Raw genomic sequence first — 19,014 nt, 5'->3', positions numbered from 1 at the left:
ACGGGCAGGGGCTGTCCTGGGCAGCAGCTCTTCCCCTCTCGTACACCCCACACATGTTACTGACTGATTGAAGCATTCTCCCATTTGCTGTGCTATGTAGTCCTTCACATTGCAGCCTTCCCAGCAGATACTACCAGACATTCCGGAGAGCAAATGAGTTGTAACCTATTTGCCAAGTATGCTTTATGTGATGTGTGTGAAGGGTTCTGCCCCAGGAATTAGAATCCTGGATTCTGTAGCCATGTAACTTTGAACAAATTGTTTATCTCCCCTGGCTTCAGTTTATTTACCCTAGAATGGAAATTATCCCTTGACCTACTTGCCTCAAAAAGTCACCTTACAAATATTAACCAGTGAATTGGCTTCACTGACCCCACAGAGCTACTTTTAACTAGAGGATGAATCAGTGAGTGTCAGATTCCTATGCAAACATGAAACATCCTCAAAAGTGGCAAGTGGCTACCAGCATCTTCTCAAGGCTTTCCCCAAAAACCCTGGAATAGAGTTCATTAACGCAGATTCTTGAGCACCATCCCAGATGGCTGATTCAATGTCGTGATTCCTGGCATTCATCTCTAAATCATTCCACTGCTCAAGTGGAATAATATATAGGATCTAGAACTCCACTACTCTGGATAGAACCAGGTGCACCTGTGGGGTTCTAAAGATCTAGGTAGCTGGCTCTGAAGCAAGAGGCCCTAGTCCCCTCCCAATATGTTTGGCAAACTTATTTACCTTCTGGCCTCTTCAAATGTCTCCTCTGAGAATACCTCCCCAACCCCCGCTGAAGCCAAACTGATTACTCCTCCCTGTGCTTCCAGAGCTTCAGACCCATGTTTTGAGGACCCATTGTGTACCAGGCGCTCTGCTGAGTTCTAAAACGCATCACCTTATTTTTTTCCTCTCTCTTTGAGAATAGAAGCTAATGTCATCACCCCCACCTTAAGAATTGAGAAGGGGTAACTGAGAAAAGTGATGTGACTTTCCTAGGATGTTTGGATTTTACTGCATTATAGTTCATTCCTTTAGAGTCAGTCCCTCTTCAAGAATGTGAGTTCTTTAACTATGGGTGCTGCTGGTCTTTGCAGTCCCAGGAGCAAATGAAGGTCCAGGCTCGTGGTAGACGCTCAACAAATCTTCCTTGAACTGAAGCAAAATAATAGAACAATTATAGTGAGATAGACAAGGACGGCTCTGGTCACTTTCCACTGTCTGTCTGTCTCTCCTGCTCAGAATATGATAGAGGAGGAAGAGGTGAGCTTCTTTAGGGATTGAAGACTCCAGATGTCTCTGGACTCCATGGGAACTGCATGCCAGTGATTCTGGTCCTTTAGTAGGTTTCTGCCAAGTAGGATCAGGAGACTTAGCAAGTCACAAATTAGGGACTCAAGCAATACTTCCCTGGTTGGTTGAGCTGGGATATAGAAGAGAGGTGAATGTATCTCTGATGAGCTTTATTATGGTTTGTAGATGGAGTTTCTTTTCTTTTTATAAGGAAGAAAATATATTTTCCACATCTAACCTGGCAGACTTCCTTGGTCATAAGGTCATTTCAAATTCAATTTTCTTCCGTTCAAGTAATGATTTTTCTTGGTGTTTATGGCTATATAATAGGAAGGTTGGAGATGATGTCTAAGGTTTGTTCCAGCTTTCTGGTTCTGTGATTATATTAGGACCCTAGATGAAGTTTAGGACAAATTTAAATTACCCAAGTACAAAGAGCTCTAAAAATGAAAGATCTTTAAGTGAATTTGATTTTCTTTCCAGGCTAGTTTCTTCTCCCAAGTTAGAATCTGAACTTTGTATCTAAATTTCTGAGCCTGGATATATAGAGATATTTAGGAAAAAAGGAAATACAAAAAGAAACAAACTGTAGCAGCAGGAATAAGAACAATACCTTACCAATTACCTTAGAGTTTATAAAGCTTCCTGTGATTTCTTAGGCTTTCTTAGAATTGTTCGTTTACATAGGTTGGTTAAAGTTTTGGGGAAACATGATAGAAGTGACAAGGATTACATGTGCCGTTCAATTGATTGCTTTTTTTTTCCTTTCCTTAATCAAAGCCATAATCCCTGTCTACACTGAACTTTGTTTATCATTTGTTTTGCAGCGAAAACGCAAGCAGAGCACCCAAGATGAGGATGCTGTTAGCCTTTGTAGTCTCGACATAAGTGTAAGTACAGTGCTTCCTATTGTCTCTCCCATGAGAGCACCTCTAATCTCTAAATCTATTTGTTAACATGCCATGTGCTTTAAGGGGGCTTCCAGCTCCTGACAATGGAAGTTGTGACCTGGGGAGAACTCTTTTAAACATTTCATTTGACTGGAGAAAGCTGAGTGGCCAACTTAAGCTTCTAAGCCAAGTTGTTTATTGCTCATGTTTTTTTCTCTCATAAAATGAATTATGAAATCAGTGCATCTGAGTAGAATCTAGATGAATGCCACGGTGCCGTTTTAGAGGCTGGTTCCAGAAGATGGTCAGATGTTTGTCCCCCTTTCATGGAAGTTAATAAGTTGGCCCAACTCAGGCAGCCAGTGCTGGGAGAAGTCTCCAGCTGCATGACAGAGTGAGTGACTTGGGGTTTAACAGATCTTCATTTGAATCAAGATTCTACATTTACCATTAATGTGACACCTTTCCTTATATCTGTTTTCTCATCTGGAAAATAGAGATGAAAAGACTTCACCTAACAAGATAGTTGTGAGGATCAAATAAAACAATAAAAGTGAGATACCAAGCACAATTGCCTGGTACATCCTAGACACCCACCAAATGTGAGCCTTGCTGTATTTTTCTTGAAAAGCAGAAGTTTACAAAAGATGTTTAATGACATGGTAGTCGAGTGCTGGTGCTGATAGAGGTAAAGAGCTTACTTGAATTTGGGGGATTATGTCCTGGGTGCTTAATTTCAGCAGCTTTCTTTGTATGGCCTCTTTGTTTCCCCAGAGACACAACTGGGAAGCCAACCTGGGCCTCTGATGCACTCATTACTCAAGGGCTGGGGGATGGATATTCAGGTCCTCTTGGGCTCCCCACGTCCATTCATCTTGTGCACTTCCTTGGAGTGCGCTCATTGTGTGTGGTGGATCCATCCAACTTTAGGCTCTGGTCTTTCTCCACAGAAACCACTGATGCCATTGTTGTGAGATGAGAAAGCTTCTATGCTAAGAGTGAAGAGCTGAGTCATGGTCCTGGCTCTGCTTGTAACTAACAGTGCAACCTTGGCAAGTTGCTTCTCCTCTCTGAGCCTCAGTTTCCTCATTTGTTAAAAAAAGAGGTTTGAGATCAAGGCCTCTAAAGCCATTGTGAAAATTTGAAACTTTGTTGAACATGGATCATGGGGTTCTCATCTGACAACATTTATTTATCAGTCTAAACAATGCTTTTAGTTATTTTTAATTATTGCAGAATTTTGTGTGATGCAAATTGCCATGATGGAGTGATCCTGAGCTGGCATCTAATTAATGTACTTGGGCATCTTTTTCTCACCATATGGTATTTGTTCCAGTCTTTAGACCATCAGATTGATGGCATTGGACCAGTTTACTTGGATACCATGGTAACAGGACAAAAGATGATGTTCTTCTGGGTTTTACTTTACTCACTGAATGTTTTATTATTGACAGGTGAAGTCTGTGAAACTTCCCTTAGCAGCAACAAGTTTTTTTGTGTGTTTCAATGTTTTTAATTTTGTGGTAATTATTAGGATCATTGACTTTCCAAAATGAAAGAGCTCTTATCCAACATATAGCTGCCCTCACACTTTGAAAATGAAGAGTAGAAGCCTAGGGAGATGTAGTGATTTAAGCAAGACTTTAATCTAAGATCACATCTCATCAAACATATTTCTTCAACTACATTTTATTATATTTATTTTTCAGGAAAACATGTCTCCAGACTTTTTTTTAATCAAAAACCACGAACCTCTCTTATATGTAAGGATTATTTGCAATTATGAATTGTGATTGGTTTTTATGCTGATTGACATCAATAACCTTGCCTTCTCTTAAGATCACTTAAGTCTCATATAATCAACAATCTGACTTCTTTTCTCTTGGTGCAGCTGCAAAGGATATTTCTCTCTCTCTCTTTTTTAACCCTCTCATATCATGTTTTGTCATAATAAAGAGACTTGTATAGAAAAGAAATCTACCTTTATGTTTAGGGATTCAGCTATGGCCAGACTCCTTTCTAATTTGCCTGGCATTTTTCCTGAATCTTGGTAGACAGATTCTAGAACCTCAGCAGAGTTTCCTCCAAATATTGTCACATGGTATTATAATAATTGTAAAAGTTAGAAAGATCCTAGACTCCTAGAAGCTGTTGGAAGACATGAAAACTGGTGTGTTCCAGGTTCACTCACAATCCCAGTCATCTGGAAATGACAGGATGTGTGACAGATCCAGCCAGGGCCTCAGAAGAAGTGTAAATGATTTTTAGTCCCTCACACCTAACCAGCACTCAGTGGAGGTACATTGAATTGAATGAAGTGGTGGGTGGAGCCACTCATGAGAGATGTTTTACCATGAAGGCAACAGTGTCTAAATAAGTAGTTGAGTCCAATAAATGAATTGTTCTAATAAATAAATGGCCTTTGTAGGCTACTTGAAGATGCTTTAGAATGGTTGATATCCAGTAGTCACAGTCCCTTAACTAACCAGCAGCATTACTGAAGAGTTGCTTGAGCCTGTTTCTATGTGTCGTGGAAAGTATCTGAAAAGAAGGTGGGTTCTGACTGATGACTCATACGGGAGGATGTGAGGGCTTGGGAAAGTAATATTAGTAACTCTCAATTTTGATTCCATTTAATAAGTGGAAAGATATTCATCAAATGTGTGCTTTCAACAAGAAGTTACTAGATGAAGGGAAGGGGTCCCTAGGGGATCATGGTCAAGTTTCCATTGTGGTCCAGCCCATTGCTGCATGCACAATGAGCTCTTAGTATGTACTTATTGCTTGATTAGTTTTTAAAAACAAAAAAACAGTGAACCCTCCTAATGTGTAGTAGAATTTAACACATACAGCCCTGTTAAAGAAATATATCTGTCACATAGAGTTGGGAGATGTTAACACAGATGAAGTCTTCCCCCTTTGATTAAAAAGTATGTATAGAGCCCCTCAGGGTGTGTGAGTGATAACACCAAACATTCCTACTGACATCTTGCTTTACTTTAAAGCCTCAAATGATGATTCTGATAGGTGCCTGGAAGGGAGTTTTCCTTCTAACCTCCTACTGAACTTGGGCTTAGAGACCAAATAGAAGTGCGTAAGCTAAGAAAAGAGCTTATTCTTACAGACAGGGATCTTCCATTGTTTAGGGGGTCATGGACTCTTTTGGGAATCTGGGCTCCAGAAAATTTTACAAGATTGATGTGTGATTTCATGGGCCCCATGAGCTCAGCCAAGACCCATGTTAAGAGTTCCTTCTTAAAAAGGGAATTGGAAGGGTCTTAAGGCATGGTGATGTACCTCCAAAGAATTATTCTCCCACCCTCCACTCCCAGCACTTGGTGAAAATAAGTGGTGATGGAATGTCCATGCTAGTTGATGCTATAATTGTTCTCTGATTTTTCCCACCACTTTACCCAAGCCACTGGCTGAGCCCCCAGCTTCCTGGCAGGATAGAACACAAAATATTCCAGAAAAAAAAAAAAAAGGCAACCTATACTTTTGAGAACAAATTGCAGAGTGGAGAATGCTCCTAGCAGCCGCCTACAAATCTCTTCTCACGTCAGAGGATGTGAGTGGGATGGTTTCAGGGACATTGCTTCCCCCACTGCACTTTTCTGGTTTAACTTCTAACGGGGGAGAGATGCCTGAGTGAAGAGCCAGGGTTCATGGTGTCCCAGGAAACAGGGTGGTGGAAAAGTCAGGTTTGCTCCTGATGGAGGGCACTGCTTAGCACCAAGGATCCTCTCTTAAAAAACAAATGAGTTCTGGGGTGGGCATAAAAATAGTTTCCAATGATAACAACAGTGTAAAAGATGAAAAGGAATACATGTTCTTTGTAGAAAATTTGGACACTGTGAATAAGAGAGGTCATTAATAATCCCACCTCAAAACAGTAGCTAAATTTTGATGTATTACCTTCTTGGCATTATATACACACTTGAAAATTTCTCATCATGAATATTGCAGACATACAAAATGGCACTGAGGATAATATAAAATGTAGCTACCAATGCAACTGAGGAAATGTGCTCTTAACAGCAAAGCAGAACCCCTTGCTCTGCTGAGTTTAATGTTTATTGTTGCCTTGCCTGTCTATAAACTTGCTACACACATGTATCCCTAAGTAGCATGTATACTTAAGTTAATATAAGCACAATTTTTTAAAAATTGGGATCATAACACATACTAATTAATGCTGAATTTTTTACTTACTACATTGAGATCATGTCACCACATCCTAAAATATTCTTTAAGAACGTTATTTTTAATAACCATACAGTACTTTGTCACATGATGCACCAATTTTTTTTAACTAATCCTTCATTGGATATTTAGATAAATTATAACTTTTCACTATTATAAATAATAGTGGCAGGCATTTAAGAATATCTGTGTAATCTTATATCAGGAGGATAAAATGGATAAAGTATGAAATTCCTGGTTGAAAGGGTACAAATACTTTTAAACCCATGAACAAGTCTGTACCCCTTCTGGAAGTGAGATGTGGAAATTCAGTTCAGAGCAGGTGAGTCTTGTTCAGAAACTCAGAGTAGAGATTTTTCTCAGGTTGCTCTGGCCCATTTCTCTTTCAACTGTATTGCTGGTCCCTTGCTAAGTACATGACTTTGTATGGGGTATTTGCTTATACTGCCTCTTTGGGAAGAGCCCTCCTGTAACCCCTGGCGGGGTCCAGGCCCCTCTTGTGACTGGTAGAGATGGGGCTGAACCATGACTGGGGTGGGATAAGATCCACTTAATCCACACAACTGCCTGTCACCCCAGGTGTTAGCATACCCTTTTGAAGATGAAGAAACTGAGCCTCAGACAGATAAGCAATTTGCTCAAAGTCCCAGCTTATTGTAGGTTCAAGCCCAAGATGGTTGGATTCCACAGCCTCCCCACACTGCCTCCAGGCCGGGAGGAAGATGAAAACATTTAGCTTGGTAGCTTCTGGTAGTAGATGACGTATAGGACATTCGGCTCCTCTTATTGGCAAAGCACCTTTGAGGTTTATGACATTTTTGTTGCCTGTGCTTTCTGATGATTTACCCTGTTCTATGGATGCTCAAAGCACAAGAATGGATATAGAAAGGGGACAGAGCTTTCTTGTCTCGATTAACCTAAATGACGTTTCATTGCTAGGACATGTTAAGGCAGACATGGAATAGCAGTAGGGATTATTTTATCTCTGCTCAGCAGAGTCCAGATAATTAAAAAAGATACCATTGCTGCGGTTTGCTTTCTCTTGGTCTGTTCTGGAACTTGCTAACTGGGAAAGAGAGATTAGCCTTGCCCTGGCCAGCATGGGGCCTTGATGAATTACCTGGGAGAGTTTCATAAGGCTCTTATCGCCGAGGAGACCAGGCCTGCACTGAGATTGGGTCTTCATGAATGTATGCTTATATTTAACCTGTTGGCATGTGTGTTCTATTTTGGATTTATGATCTGCTGTCACTGGCTGTGAAATTGCTTGGGCTTAGTGTAGTGGACACCCTATGTTGTGTGCAAGGTTTTACTACCATCTCTAATGGCAAATGTGCTCGTTGTTGACACTAGACACATTCGGTCTAGCCTTTGGCCTAATTGATTATTAGGTGGTGGGTTGTGATAATCACTGTGATCTTTGATCTACCTCTTGAAATGTACAGTGACAATGAAATTCTAAGGAGCTTCAGGACACACTCTCAGAAGGTAATTGATGTAACAAAGTGTCAATCATCATTTACTACTCCCTTCAAAGTGACGTTGATGGGACCCATGTTAAATGAGACTTCTCATGCTCTGAGAACACCTGTTTGTTTGAATTTGTCATGAGAATCACACTATGGGAGCTTAGAGACTGAACACTGCTCTGTACCTCGGTTTCCTCACCTGTAAACTGAAATCAAAACAGTGCCCCACCTTAGGGTTGTGAGGCTTAAAATGAGTTAGTTCATGTAAAACACTTAGGACCTGGCCCACAGTAAGTATGAAAATACTAGCTGTCATTCTGTTGATTTCATAATACAAAATTGCCTTTGTGGTTAAATTTAAGGATATTTATTGTTGACACAAGCAATCCGTAAATAGAACTGATAGCGAATTTTTTTTTAAAAAAAAGATATATGCAAGGAGTCTTATTACAGCATTTTTAAATAATAGCCAAAGGCTGGAAACAGCAAAAATATCCACATTCTATAGTGTAAAACGCAATGACAGAGCACATAAAATATAAATTATGTTCCTAGATGTTTTTATATATTTGTCCACGTGAAGGAATAAGCAAATGGAGGAGCATGCACTGCATTGTGGACAGTGGCTTTTTGGAGGATGGAATTATGAGACGGGGAGCTTCAGTTCCTGGGTTCTTGACCTTTGGCACCTTGGGAAACCTATGAATTCCCCTGCCCCCTAGAAGGCCATCTCTATGTGCCTAAAATTAAATACATAAGATGACAACAAAACCCAGTTATATTGAAATGCAGCTATCAAAATCTTTAAATTACACATTTGTGGTAAGAGTTACACATGTGCTTCTTAATTAATGCTTTAAGTAACAAGATCTGGCAATAAGTCCAATAACTAATACACCTTCTACTAGATGATATTTTGAAATACCTGCACCAACCACTCTGTGGTTTGAAAATATATTGATTTCTATGGTGACAAAGTCACGGGTCTGCTAATGCTTCTGTGATCTGTCGCCTTCATTTACACTGGAAGAAAATGCTAGATTTCAGCTGTTAATGAAACTAAAGATGTATTTTTTTTTCCATCCAAGTGCACAGATGCCCTGAATTTTGTCCATGCACTTCTTGGGGGGCTGAGAATTCTAAATTAGGAATTCTTGGTTACGACACCCGATCTGCTTTGATAGGTCTTTTGCATTGTATTACTTTTGTAATTCAAATGACTGAAGTAAAAACTGCAACAAATATAATTAATTTTGGCCTGTTGGTGTGTGAGGTTGTAAGTGTTTTAAAGGAGAGAATGTAAAATGTTGTATAGAAGTAAGGGGCTGGAATAATGATGATAATGTTTTTAGGAAAACCTTGCAATAACCATTAAATCAATTCTCAACACTTGGATATAGGTTTTTCTTTGATATCACCTTAGCTTTTTGAAATAGATTAATTGAGGGGTGCCTGGGTGGCTCAATCGGTTGAGCATCAGACTCTTGATTTCCGCTCTGATTGTGATCTCAGGGTCATGAGATTGAGCCCTACCTCGGGCTTGTGCTCAGTGGGGAGTCTGCTTCAGATTCTTTCCCTCTGCCCCCCATCCCCCCCCCCCCGCTCAGGTGCACTTGTATACACCTGTGCACTCTCTCTCTCTCAAATAAATAAATCTTTAAAAAAAGAAATATATTAATTGAGTTACCCCAGTATTTTAGTAGATGATCTTTTCTGCTTCTTCTGTTATTAGAAAAAATAGTCTTAGTGTAGAAAAATGTTTTTATTTGTTAGAGATGAATTCTAAAGTATTTAGGGATAGAATGTCATTATATTTGAAATTAACTTTGGACCTCTTTAGCATAAAATATGAAATGAATATTTTAAAGAGAAAAACAATTTTATTTTTTATACACAAGTAATTCTGCACACATTTCCATCATTAAAAAAAAAATCAAACAACAGCAATAGAACTAACAGCCCCTTGATGATGCCCTGGTTCCACGTGTCTCCTCAGGTATAATCCTGGTTATCAGTTTAGTCTCCTTCCAGGTATTTAGACCTAGTTAGACACATAGATAGAGATATAAAAATTAGCTTGTGGTAGCTTTTTACAGACATAGGTGTTGCCATTTTTTATTTTTCTTTGCAATTTGTTTTTTTCTCCTTTTATTTATTTATTTTATTATTTTTTAAAGGTTTTATTTATTTATTTGAGAGAGCGAGAATGAGAGAGAGTACATGAGAGGGGGGAGGGTCAGAGGGAGAAGCAGACTCCCTACCAAGCAGGGAGCCCGATGCGGGACTCGATCCCGGGACTCCAGGATCATGACCTGAGCCGAAGGCAGTCGCTTAACCAACTGAGCCACCCAGGCGCCCTTTTTCTCCTTTTAAATAGCCTTTATTGTTTAAGAGCAGTTTTAGATTCACAACAAAATTGAGCAGAGAGTACAGAGAGTTTCCGTACATTCTCCCACCCTACACATGCAGAGCCCTCTCCCGCATGATCAACATCTTCCACCAGAGTGGTACCTTTGTTATTGTCAATGAACCTACACTGACACATGATCATTACCCAAAGTCCATAGTTTACATTAGACTTCACTCGATGTTGTACCTTCTGTGGCTTTTGACAAAGGTGTGATGACGAATATCCACCATTATAGCATCTTACAGAATAGTTTCACTGCCCTGAAAATCCTGTGCTCAGCCTATTCATCCCTCCCTCCCCCAGCCCCTGGCAACCACTGATCTTTTTACTGTCGCCACAGTTTTGCCTTTTCCAGGATGTCATACAGTATGTAGCCTCTTCAGACTGGTTTCTTTCACTTAGTAACATAAATTTAAGTTTCCTCCATGTCTTTTTTGTGGCTTGAGAACTCCTTTTTTATCACTGAAATTGTATTTCATTGTATGGCTGTACCACAGTTTATCCATTCACTTATTAAAGGATATGTCTTATTTTTTTTACTACTGCTTATTATTGCATAAAACAAATGGATCATAGTTTACTTTAATATGATTCTCCATGATTTTAACATGATTCTCCATTGAGGGGCGCTATTGATGTCCAGTATTTTCTAGTTCAAAGACCATCTCATACTCCAGAGCAAGCAGTAAGATAAATACAAAAAAAAGTGCCTGTAGACACTTGCTATTTTAATGTTAGTATGAAAAATGTTAAATTACTATTTTTGTGGTTCAGATTCCTGTGCTCTTTTTTGTTCTGCACCCATTCATGGACACCAAAGAAAAGCAAATAGATAAAAACCATACTGTTATCAAATGCAGATCTGAACAGGCTGTGAGCATTGGAGAAGGAAAGTTATTTTAATGTTAGTATGAAAAATGTTAAATTACTATTTTTGTGGTTCAGATTCCTGTGCTCTTTTTTGTTCTGCACCCATTCATGGACACCAAAGAAAAGCAAATAGATAAAAACCATACTGTTATCAAATGCAGATCTGAACAGGCTGTGAGCATTGGAGAAGGAAAGTTATTTTGTCTCCATCACGTGTGCGTCAGTTAAGCAAACGTATATGCAACCTTTAAATATATATATCCAGAAGCATATTCCTTCTGAGTCACCCATGGTTCAAAAGAAAGAAAAGGAAGGAAGGAAGGGAGGGAGGAAAGAAAAGAAAGAAAGAAGGAGAGGAGGGAAGAAAGGAAGGAAGGAAGGGAGGGAGGAAAGGAAAGAAAGAAGGAAGGGAGGAGAGGAGGGAAGGAAGGGAGGGAGGGGAAACTGTAGTTGTGCATGCAAAGAGTAAATTTGTGATATTGACAAAGTTTATATCTCAACTGCCTTTAAAATTTTGCAGTTTATCAGTAGCTCTATTTTGACTGAGATTATTTGTGGTAAAAGGTCACCAGAAAATAATTGTTCATAAATACTTTTGCTTATGATTTTTTTCCCTAAAATGTAGCCTAGGTCTGTCCACCTAAAAATTATGTAAATAGTCTTGGTTAGGAAGTTCCATCCGGGCTTCCGTTCCCAGCTAATTGAGTTTTTCCCCAAATGACTTACATAATTGCATCAAGCTTCTCTTTGATCTGGTTATATGCTCCAGGTTTGAATAGCAGAAGCTGTTTTTCTTCCTCCTTATTTTCTCAGTTGTGTCTGATGCTCATTCTCTGTGAAGAAAAGGTAGTATGTTGACTTTTTCCCTTGATGTTGACTGTGCATAAACTTTTTATGTCATCTGATTGATACTTAGGTTCTTGGGTAACTTTTGAAAAATGCCAGAAGAATGAAGGATCCAGGAGAAATCGCATGGCTTGTGTGTCTTCCTCCACCCTGCTGTCTAGTTTAACACTGCTATATGTAGATCATTTTATGGGGAGAGTTGAGCCCATATGAGCAGGTGGTTTCTTGGCAAACAACACTCATGGTTAGTATTGATGGTGAAGCATTTGAAACTGAGCCATGGGCTTATCTTCAATCATCAAAATGCCAGCTTGTGGTTAACTTTGTAGAAGTCATGCAGGGAACTGAAGGTGTTTATTGTGGTTTTTTTCCTGAGCAGAAGACTGATTTTTCCTCTTCTAGTTCTATAAATGAATTTCTTTTACTGCCCACACGCCTCAAAATACCAGTTTACCAATTGGAGTCTTCTACTGAAGACTAAAATCAATACATCTAAACTATTTTCTTCACCTTTATTTGGCAAAGGAAAGTGATGCATTTGCTGGCCAGATCTATATAAATTCTATCAAGGAAATATTTATCACTGTAGAATTAATGAGTTCATCTGTTCATTCTTTAGTGCATTCATGAAATCATTCATGACTCTTTCAATCAACTGATACTTATTGAACTTTACCCTGTGTTAGGCACAAGGACACTGCAGGAAGTAAGACTTAAGACTTTTTGGTCAACAGACAAGTGGGATTGCTCTTGATTTTGTTGCAGGTTAACCAAGCACAGGGAAGACACATCTTAGTTATACCTGGGATTGGTTTTCTCCTTCTTGTAAGGGAGTAATTCCAGATTGTTGGTTGGTTTAGAAAGAAAGAAATTTTGCTATAGATTTCACTGCTACTAAGATTTTTCTCCCTTAGAGCATCCTTGAAACGGACTTATTTTCTTTTAGCTGGTCAACATCAAAGGTTCATCTGGGGAAGTGCTGCACTTTATTTTATGCAAAAGCCAGCCTTGAGAAATTATACTGTATGGCGGGTGGGCTTTGCTTTGTGTTCTTCTTACAGTTAAGATATTTAGCTCTGAGAGCGCTGGGTTTCAGAGCAAGATCTCTAGAAGTTTCAGAGGGACCTGGAAGGGACCTTAGAGACTATTTAGTTGAATACATTTCATTTTGTAGATATGAAAATTGAAGCTGAGGCAAGTCAAGTGCCCTGCCCAAAATGACCAAGGAAGGTTAAAAGTCTCTTGGGACTCATTTCTGGATTGTACCTGAAATCCAGGAACATGCAGAAGCTAAGAGTTCTGGATCTGGTGTTTTGAATTCTGGCCTCACCACTTGCTATCTGTGTGATCTTGGGCAGCATATTTGACCTCTCTGGGTTATAGTTTCCTTGGCTAGAAAATGCAGATGATAATTGAGTTGTTGTAAGGGTTCAGTAAGATAATGTAGCAGGGCTTTGGCACAAGTAAGCACTTCATTACTGCTGAGGTTGTAAAATAATCCAGGAGCATGGGACGGGACACAGACAGAGATATTGTCTATTTTAGGCCCTACTGTCATCCTGGTGCCCAAGAAAGTGCCGGTATGTATCCAGCCCTCAGAAAGATTTGTTGAATGGATTTTTTTCAAATGTAAATTTGGTAATTCTCATAAAAGACAAGTGATACCAGGAAGGCAGAAATAAAGATGTTTATGTGTTGCTTAAAACAAGAGGGAATTCTGTGCCCTTTTGGGGGGAACAAGTTTGATTTTAAATGAATTATTTTTTGTAAATAATAATTAATAGAAGTATTTAACAAATTTCTCAGCTGTTGATTGCATTCTGCAAAGCTTGATTCAGAGCTAAGCAGTCACGAACAAAGGGTAACTGGCTGATAACATCACCATGAGCTCTGCCTGGCGAAGAGCCAGAACCCGACACCATGATCACATCCAGCTGGACCACTTTCATCAGGCTCCCCTCATCTCCGTAGTGGCTGGATGATTCCAGAAACCTCCCACCAGGTCTCCTTGCTTCTGCCTTTGACCTTCTGTTGTCCACTCTCAACACAGCAGCTAGAGAATTTCTTTTAAGCCTAAGTTACCCACCGTCTCGCTCATGTCTCCCTCCTGACTCAGTGGCATCGCTGCATCTTTCTAGTGGCCCTTGAGGCCGAGCACATTCAGGTCATGAAGCTTCTTCTGCACCTCATCACCTACCACTCTCCCTTCCCCTGTGCTCTCACACCCTGGCCCTCTTTTTCTTCTACACTCACACCCCAGGGCCTTGGCAAAGCCAGTTCTCTCTATGGAAAACTCTTTTTGATACCCATGGGACATATTTCCTCATCTTCCTTCAGGTATCTGCTCAAAGGCCTTCCTACCTGACTTTATTTTCTTCTTCCTAGTATTGCCACACTATGTATTTTTTATTTATTAGTATCTTCACACTGGGATATAACTTTTCTTTTTCTGCCTTATACCTAACATCTGGAATGGTGTCTGGCACAGAGTGTGTCCAATTCACATTTGTTGGATAACTGCATGAGTGGCCACTTCATCGTTCATGTTTCACGCTGTCTTTGGGAGGTGACTGTAAACATGACTTGGATTTATCTTGGCAACATTTTAAGAATGTCTGTCTTCCTCTGTGCACATTTTTGCATTCTCTCATTTTGAAGAACAGTGATAAAACAAGAGGATAAAACCAAGGCCGACCTACCTGAAGAGACTTGTGGTATCCAAAGCAAGATAAGTGAACATAGGGCCAGGGTTTTATGAGCTAATAAAAGAAATCAGCCTGAAGATAAGAGGACATAAGCAATATAGAATGTACACACGATTTCTGCAGATGTGGAATTGTGAATGCCCACGCTCGCACATCTAACTCTCTCAGGATAATGGGCAGAACGGAAATTTTCTGTTAAAATGAAAAACATTCCCCTTTTGAAGTCTCAATTCCTTTCCGTTTGACTGGTATTTACTGAGCGCTGAATGCTGCTCCTTGTGCCCACCATGTGGTCGTGGAAAGAGAGGAACTTGTAAGGCGTCATGATGCTCATCTCTGGTTGATCCGAGTTAATGGGAAGGAGTATATTCTAGGACATTTAACAACAGTGGAGTGCCAGTGCATGATTTATATCTCAGCCTGGAATGTGTTCTGGCAATTGTATTGAAATCTGAGCGTGCCTTGCATTCTTGAGCATTCTCAGTGCTGTGGAGAAAATAAGGGAGCTGCTTTGGAGAGACCCAATTTTGTAGGAAGGAGAAGTGTGCCAGGTTCTTCCAGCTGGACCTGGGTGGAATTCCTCCCCACTCGCCCTCCAGGGTGAGTGGAGGAGTCCCACCTGGGAAGGTGCCGTGAGGTATCTGCCATGCCAACCCACCACCTACAGTTTCCCCTTACCTTGTGTTTGGCTTATCTTACTTGGAGAAGGTAAATAAGGTTGTGGTTTAAAATGGCTTTTATTGATTATAAGACAGTGGGAAACTAAATAAGAGGTGCTGCATGGACCTCTCCAAATAGACATGATGATCTACTCAGTTTAATCATGCTAATAATTTAAAAGAAAGAGGGGTGCATGGGTGGCTCAGTCAGTTAGCGTCTGCCTTCAGCTCGGGTCATGATCTCAAGGTCTTGGGCCCGAGCCCCACATCGGGAGCCTGCTTCTCCCTCTCCCTCTGTCCCTCTCTCTCTCTGTCTCTCTCTCAAAATAAATAAAATCCTTAAAAAAAAAAAAAGGTAGGCTTATTTTTATTTGCAAATAACCCAAATGACAGAGACTCATCTACAGCTGACAGAGGCGACTGCCCTTTGAACAACACGTCCACCCTCGCAGATGGCACCTCACCAGCCACCTGTCCAGATGTTAAAGCCACAGGAATTGACCAAATTCCACAGAGGAGAGAGAAGAGAGAAAACATCTTTGTAACACGGTTTGGTTTTCACAAATTTGAAAGTTATGTTTAGTTGAAACATATGTGGCTTTAAAAAGTTGTAAATTGCCTTCCTTTAAAGTTGACGTTTCCTGTTTGGCTTGTGCTTTTGTGTCTGAAGCGCCACACCGTCCGTGTTCTCTGACACATGCCTGCTCGAAGCTGCGCTGTGTTCCTCGATGACGGGCCTCCCTCCATAATACAACAGCAACTGAGGCTGAGATTTCATTTAAATTGTTGTCAGATGCAGGAGATTGGCCATGTGCTTGCTGTCCCCACAGGAAAAGTGGAGGAGTGTCTGAAATGAGAAATGAGCCGCTGCTGGCGGTGGTCATGAAGAATGTGTCTGAAAACAGGGATGGTATAAAGGGAGGGTTAGCTCTGTGTGTTACGTACCAAAGGGCTTGATTGATGGGGTCTCGAGAAACCACAGTAAGGAACAAAATTGCCATTGGGACCCCAGACGTTTTGTTTAGGTTAGGAACTTCCATTTGAAGGAAGATCTCATGTTGTTAGCAGAAGAGTGACATTTGATTGAGTAGACATTGAAATGTTCCTATATTTTATGTGATGTGGTCTTGAAGAAGAAAGTGTGCTTCTGAGAGAAGGATTATCAAGTCATTTCCGTCTCTCCTAGAAAGATCTGTGTGAAGCAGCATTGATCATTGAATAGCTTCCCAATGTACAAGTGACTCAGAAGACATTTTTCTAAGATCCTCGAGGACCTTAAACGTGCATTTTTAAATTCTTTTTCTCATTAATTCTTTTATTCATATTCATATTGATTGAGCATCTCTACGCTCATACTGTGTTGATAGAGGATAAAATGGTGACAAGATAGGAAAGTTTCTGGTAATTTACAGCCTAGTTGAGGAGGCAGACATTAATTAATAATTACAGTAACAAGAATATAATAACAACTGGAAATAAAAGCTTAGAAAGTGAGAGAAGCATGTTGCTGTGAGGCCATTTAATCAAGCACATTAACCTAGTCATGAAAGGTCAAGGAAGGCTTCTTTGAGGAAGTGAGATCTGAAAGAAGGGAGAGATGTTAACTAGATTAAAGGTGAGAGTGAGAGTTGCATCATGGGAACAGCATGTGCAAGGGTCCTGTGGTAGGATGGAGCGTGCTGCTTTAAAGGCAAGTGCGTCTGGCCGGTGGTAGATGGTAAGATTAGAGCAATTGGCAGAAAGCAGACCATGCAGAGCCTCAAAGAACATGCTCAAGATTTAGATTGTTATCCTAAGAACAGTAGGGAGTCACTAGCAGGGCTATGGGGAGGTTTAAGCAAGGGCGTGTTGTGTGTTTTGAGAAGATTCTCCCGGTTGCTGAGTGGAGAATGTCTCAGAGGAGCCAAAGTTTGATGTAAGACTTAGCTGGCTGTGGAGCAGATGGGTTTGAGGAACGTGTGTAAAACTTTGTATCTTTACTGCCTCATCTGGGATAGGCATTTCTCAGCATGGATTAGAAGACTAGGGTTTTATTTTGACTTTTGTCATTGGTAGCTATCTGACCTTGTACCTGTTGCTTCACCTCTCTGGGCACCAGTTCCCACATCTGTAAAGTAAAGCAGTCAAATTACATCCTTTCCAGTGCCCCAATTCCCTGGATCCATGACGTTTTGGGTACCATGGGTTTTTCAGGTAGATGATTAGAAGGTAAATACATTAGATGTTGGTTAATAATGGGAGACCAGCATCTTAAGTTTGTTCATGGTTCATGTGACCACCCTGCTGCAAGTCCTTCTCTCCACTCCTTGGATGGTCATAAGTCATAAGCAGTCAAGGATACTAGTGCATACTTTTCCATTTCTCACTATGGCAAACATAGACTGTTCTTTAATTAGGAGCTATCTTAGCTCAGGCTGCTGTAACAAAATACCTTAGTCCAAGTGGCTTAAACAATAGAAATTTATTTCTTATAGTCCTGGAGGCTGGGAAATTCAAGATCAGGATGCCAGAACATTTGGTCCCTGGTGAGAGCTCTCTAACTGACTTGCAGACAACCACCATTTCACTTTCTCTCTGTGTCCTCAGATGGCTGGAAGAGAGACAGGAACTCTTGTAAGGGCACTAATCTCATTGTGGGGGCCCCATCCTCATGACCTCATCTAAACCTAATTGCCTCCCAAAGGACTACCTCCAAATACCATTACAATGGGGGTTAAGGCTTCAACATATGAATGTTAGGGGGACAGAAATATTCAGTCGATAACAGATGCCTTTTTGAAAAACACCAGATGTGATTCATTAGAAAAATAAAACAAAACCCTTCACATGAGTAGGAGTGAAAGCAGGGATTCTAATGAAACAGCCCCGTGAACACAGCCCAAATGGAGTGGAAAAAAGCGAGAGGAGTTTTTGCTAAGGGGGTTCATTTGACTCTTGTGCCCTATGATTTTGGAATCCTTTGTCAGCAGTTGTAACAGGTGCACTCAGCTGCAACCACAAACATTTTCCAAAGGAGGAGTGTTGATAACATTTTCATTGACCTAAAAACAAATCTAATGAGAGAGCCAAAGGAAAGACAGGAGGTGTAATTTGCTGGTCAGCCTTCGTCAGCTGCCCACAGCAACCTCATCCTGTGTGAGTCTTTAAATCAGTGTGCATTGCCACAGAGATCCCTGGAGGGCGGCACAACTCAGCCTTGGCCCCGTAAAGGACACAAATTCAGACAAAGCAGCACTGTTGACCTTCAGACTGCAAGCGGACTGCTTTCTTCATGCCGTGTCGGCCAGTGAAATAATTCTCATAAAAGCTTTTTGTTTAGCCAATTGGAATAAGAGCCAGGATTTGGGAAGGGGTATTTCCCCACCCTCTTAAAATGTAGTTTGATGTTGGCTCGACAAAAGCTGTTCCATGGATCTGAGTTCAAAGTGAACACAGGATTTGTGGAGTAGAGGGGTTCTTGGGTGGTGCTTTGGTCACTCTGGGTGGGGGGTGGGGGGGTTGACATCTCTCACACTTAAGGAAGGACAAACTGCCCCTGATCCCCGTTCCAGTCCCCCTCACTATGTCTTTGCCTCTGTGCCATTCCTTGTAAATCCCTGAAAGGTGGATGAACAGGGAGGGTCAGGGAGTTACCCTTCCTTTTGCTTCCCCCAATTCAAGCTGTGGATCTCTGTTTTT

At 40.7% G+C, this 19,014-nt stretch overlaps 1 protein-coding gene across 4 annotated transcripts in view; it reads left to right on the top strand.

Moving 5' to 3' along the window:
* ARHGEF3 (Rho guanine nucleotide exchange factor 3) overlaps positions 1–19,014 on the top strand; it is a 279,815-nt gene that overhangs the window by 138,037 nt on the left and 122,764 nt on the right. For all 4 annotated transcript variants that reach the window (XR_014145183.1, XM_081819282.1, XM_081819289.1 and 1 more), the window contains one exon: positions 2,112–2,174. Coding sequence is in view for 3 of the 4 variants with exons in the window: in XM_081819282.1 (XP_081675408.1) it covers positions 2,112–2,174 (63 nt within the window). In the remaining variant the exon portion in view is untranslated. The remainder of the gene's footprint in view (positions 1–2,111; positions 2,175–19,014) is intronic.

Source organism: Leptonychotes weddellii, chromosome 1 (genome assembly GCF_054177405.1).
Source record: "Leptonychotes weddellii isolate Sample4059 chromosome 1, ASM5417740v2, whole genome shotgun sequence".
In the NCBI taxonomy this organism is placed as follows: Eukaryota; Metazoa; Chordata; class Mammalia; order Carnivora; family Phocidae; genus Leptonychotes; species Leptonychotes weddellii.
The sequence above is the reverse complement of the archived record's forward strand: the minus strand, read 5'-3'. Positions and strand labels throughout refer to the sequence as shown.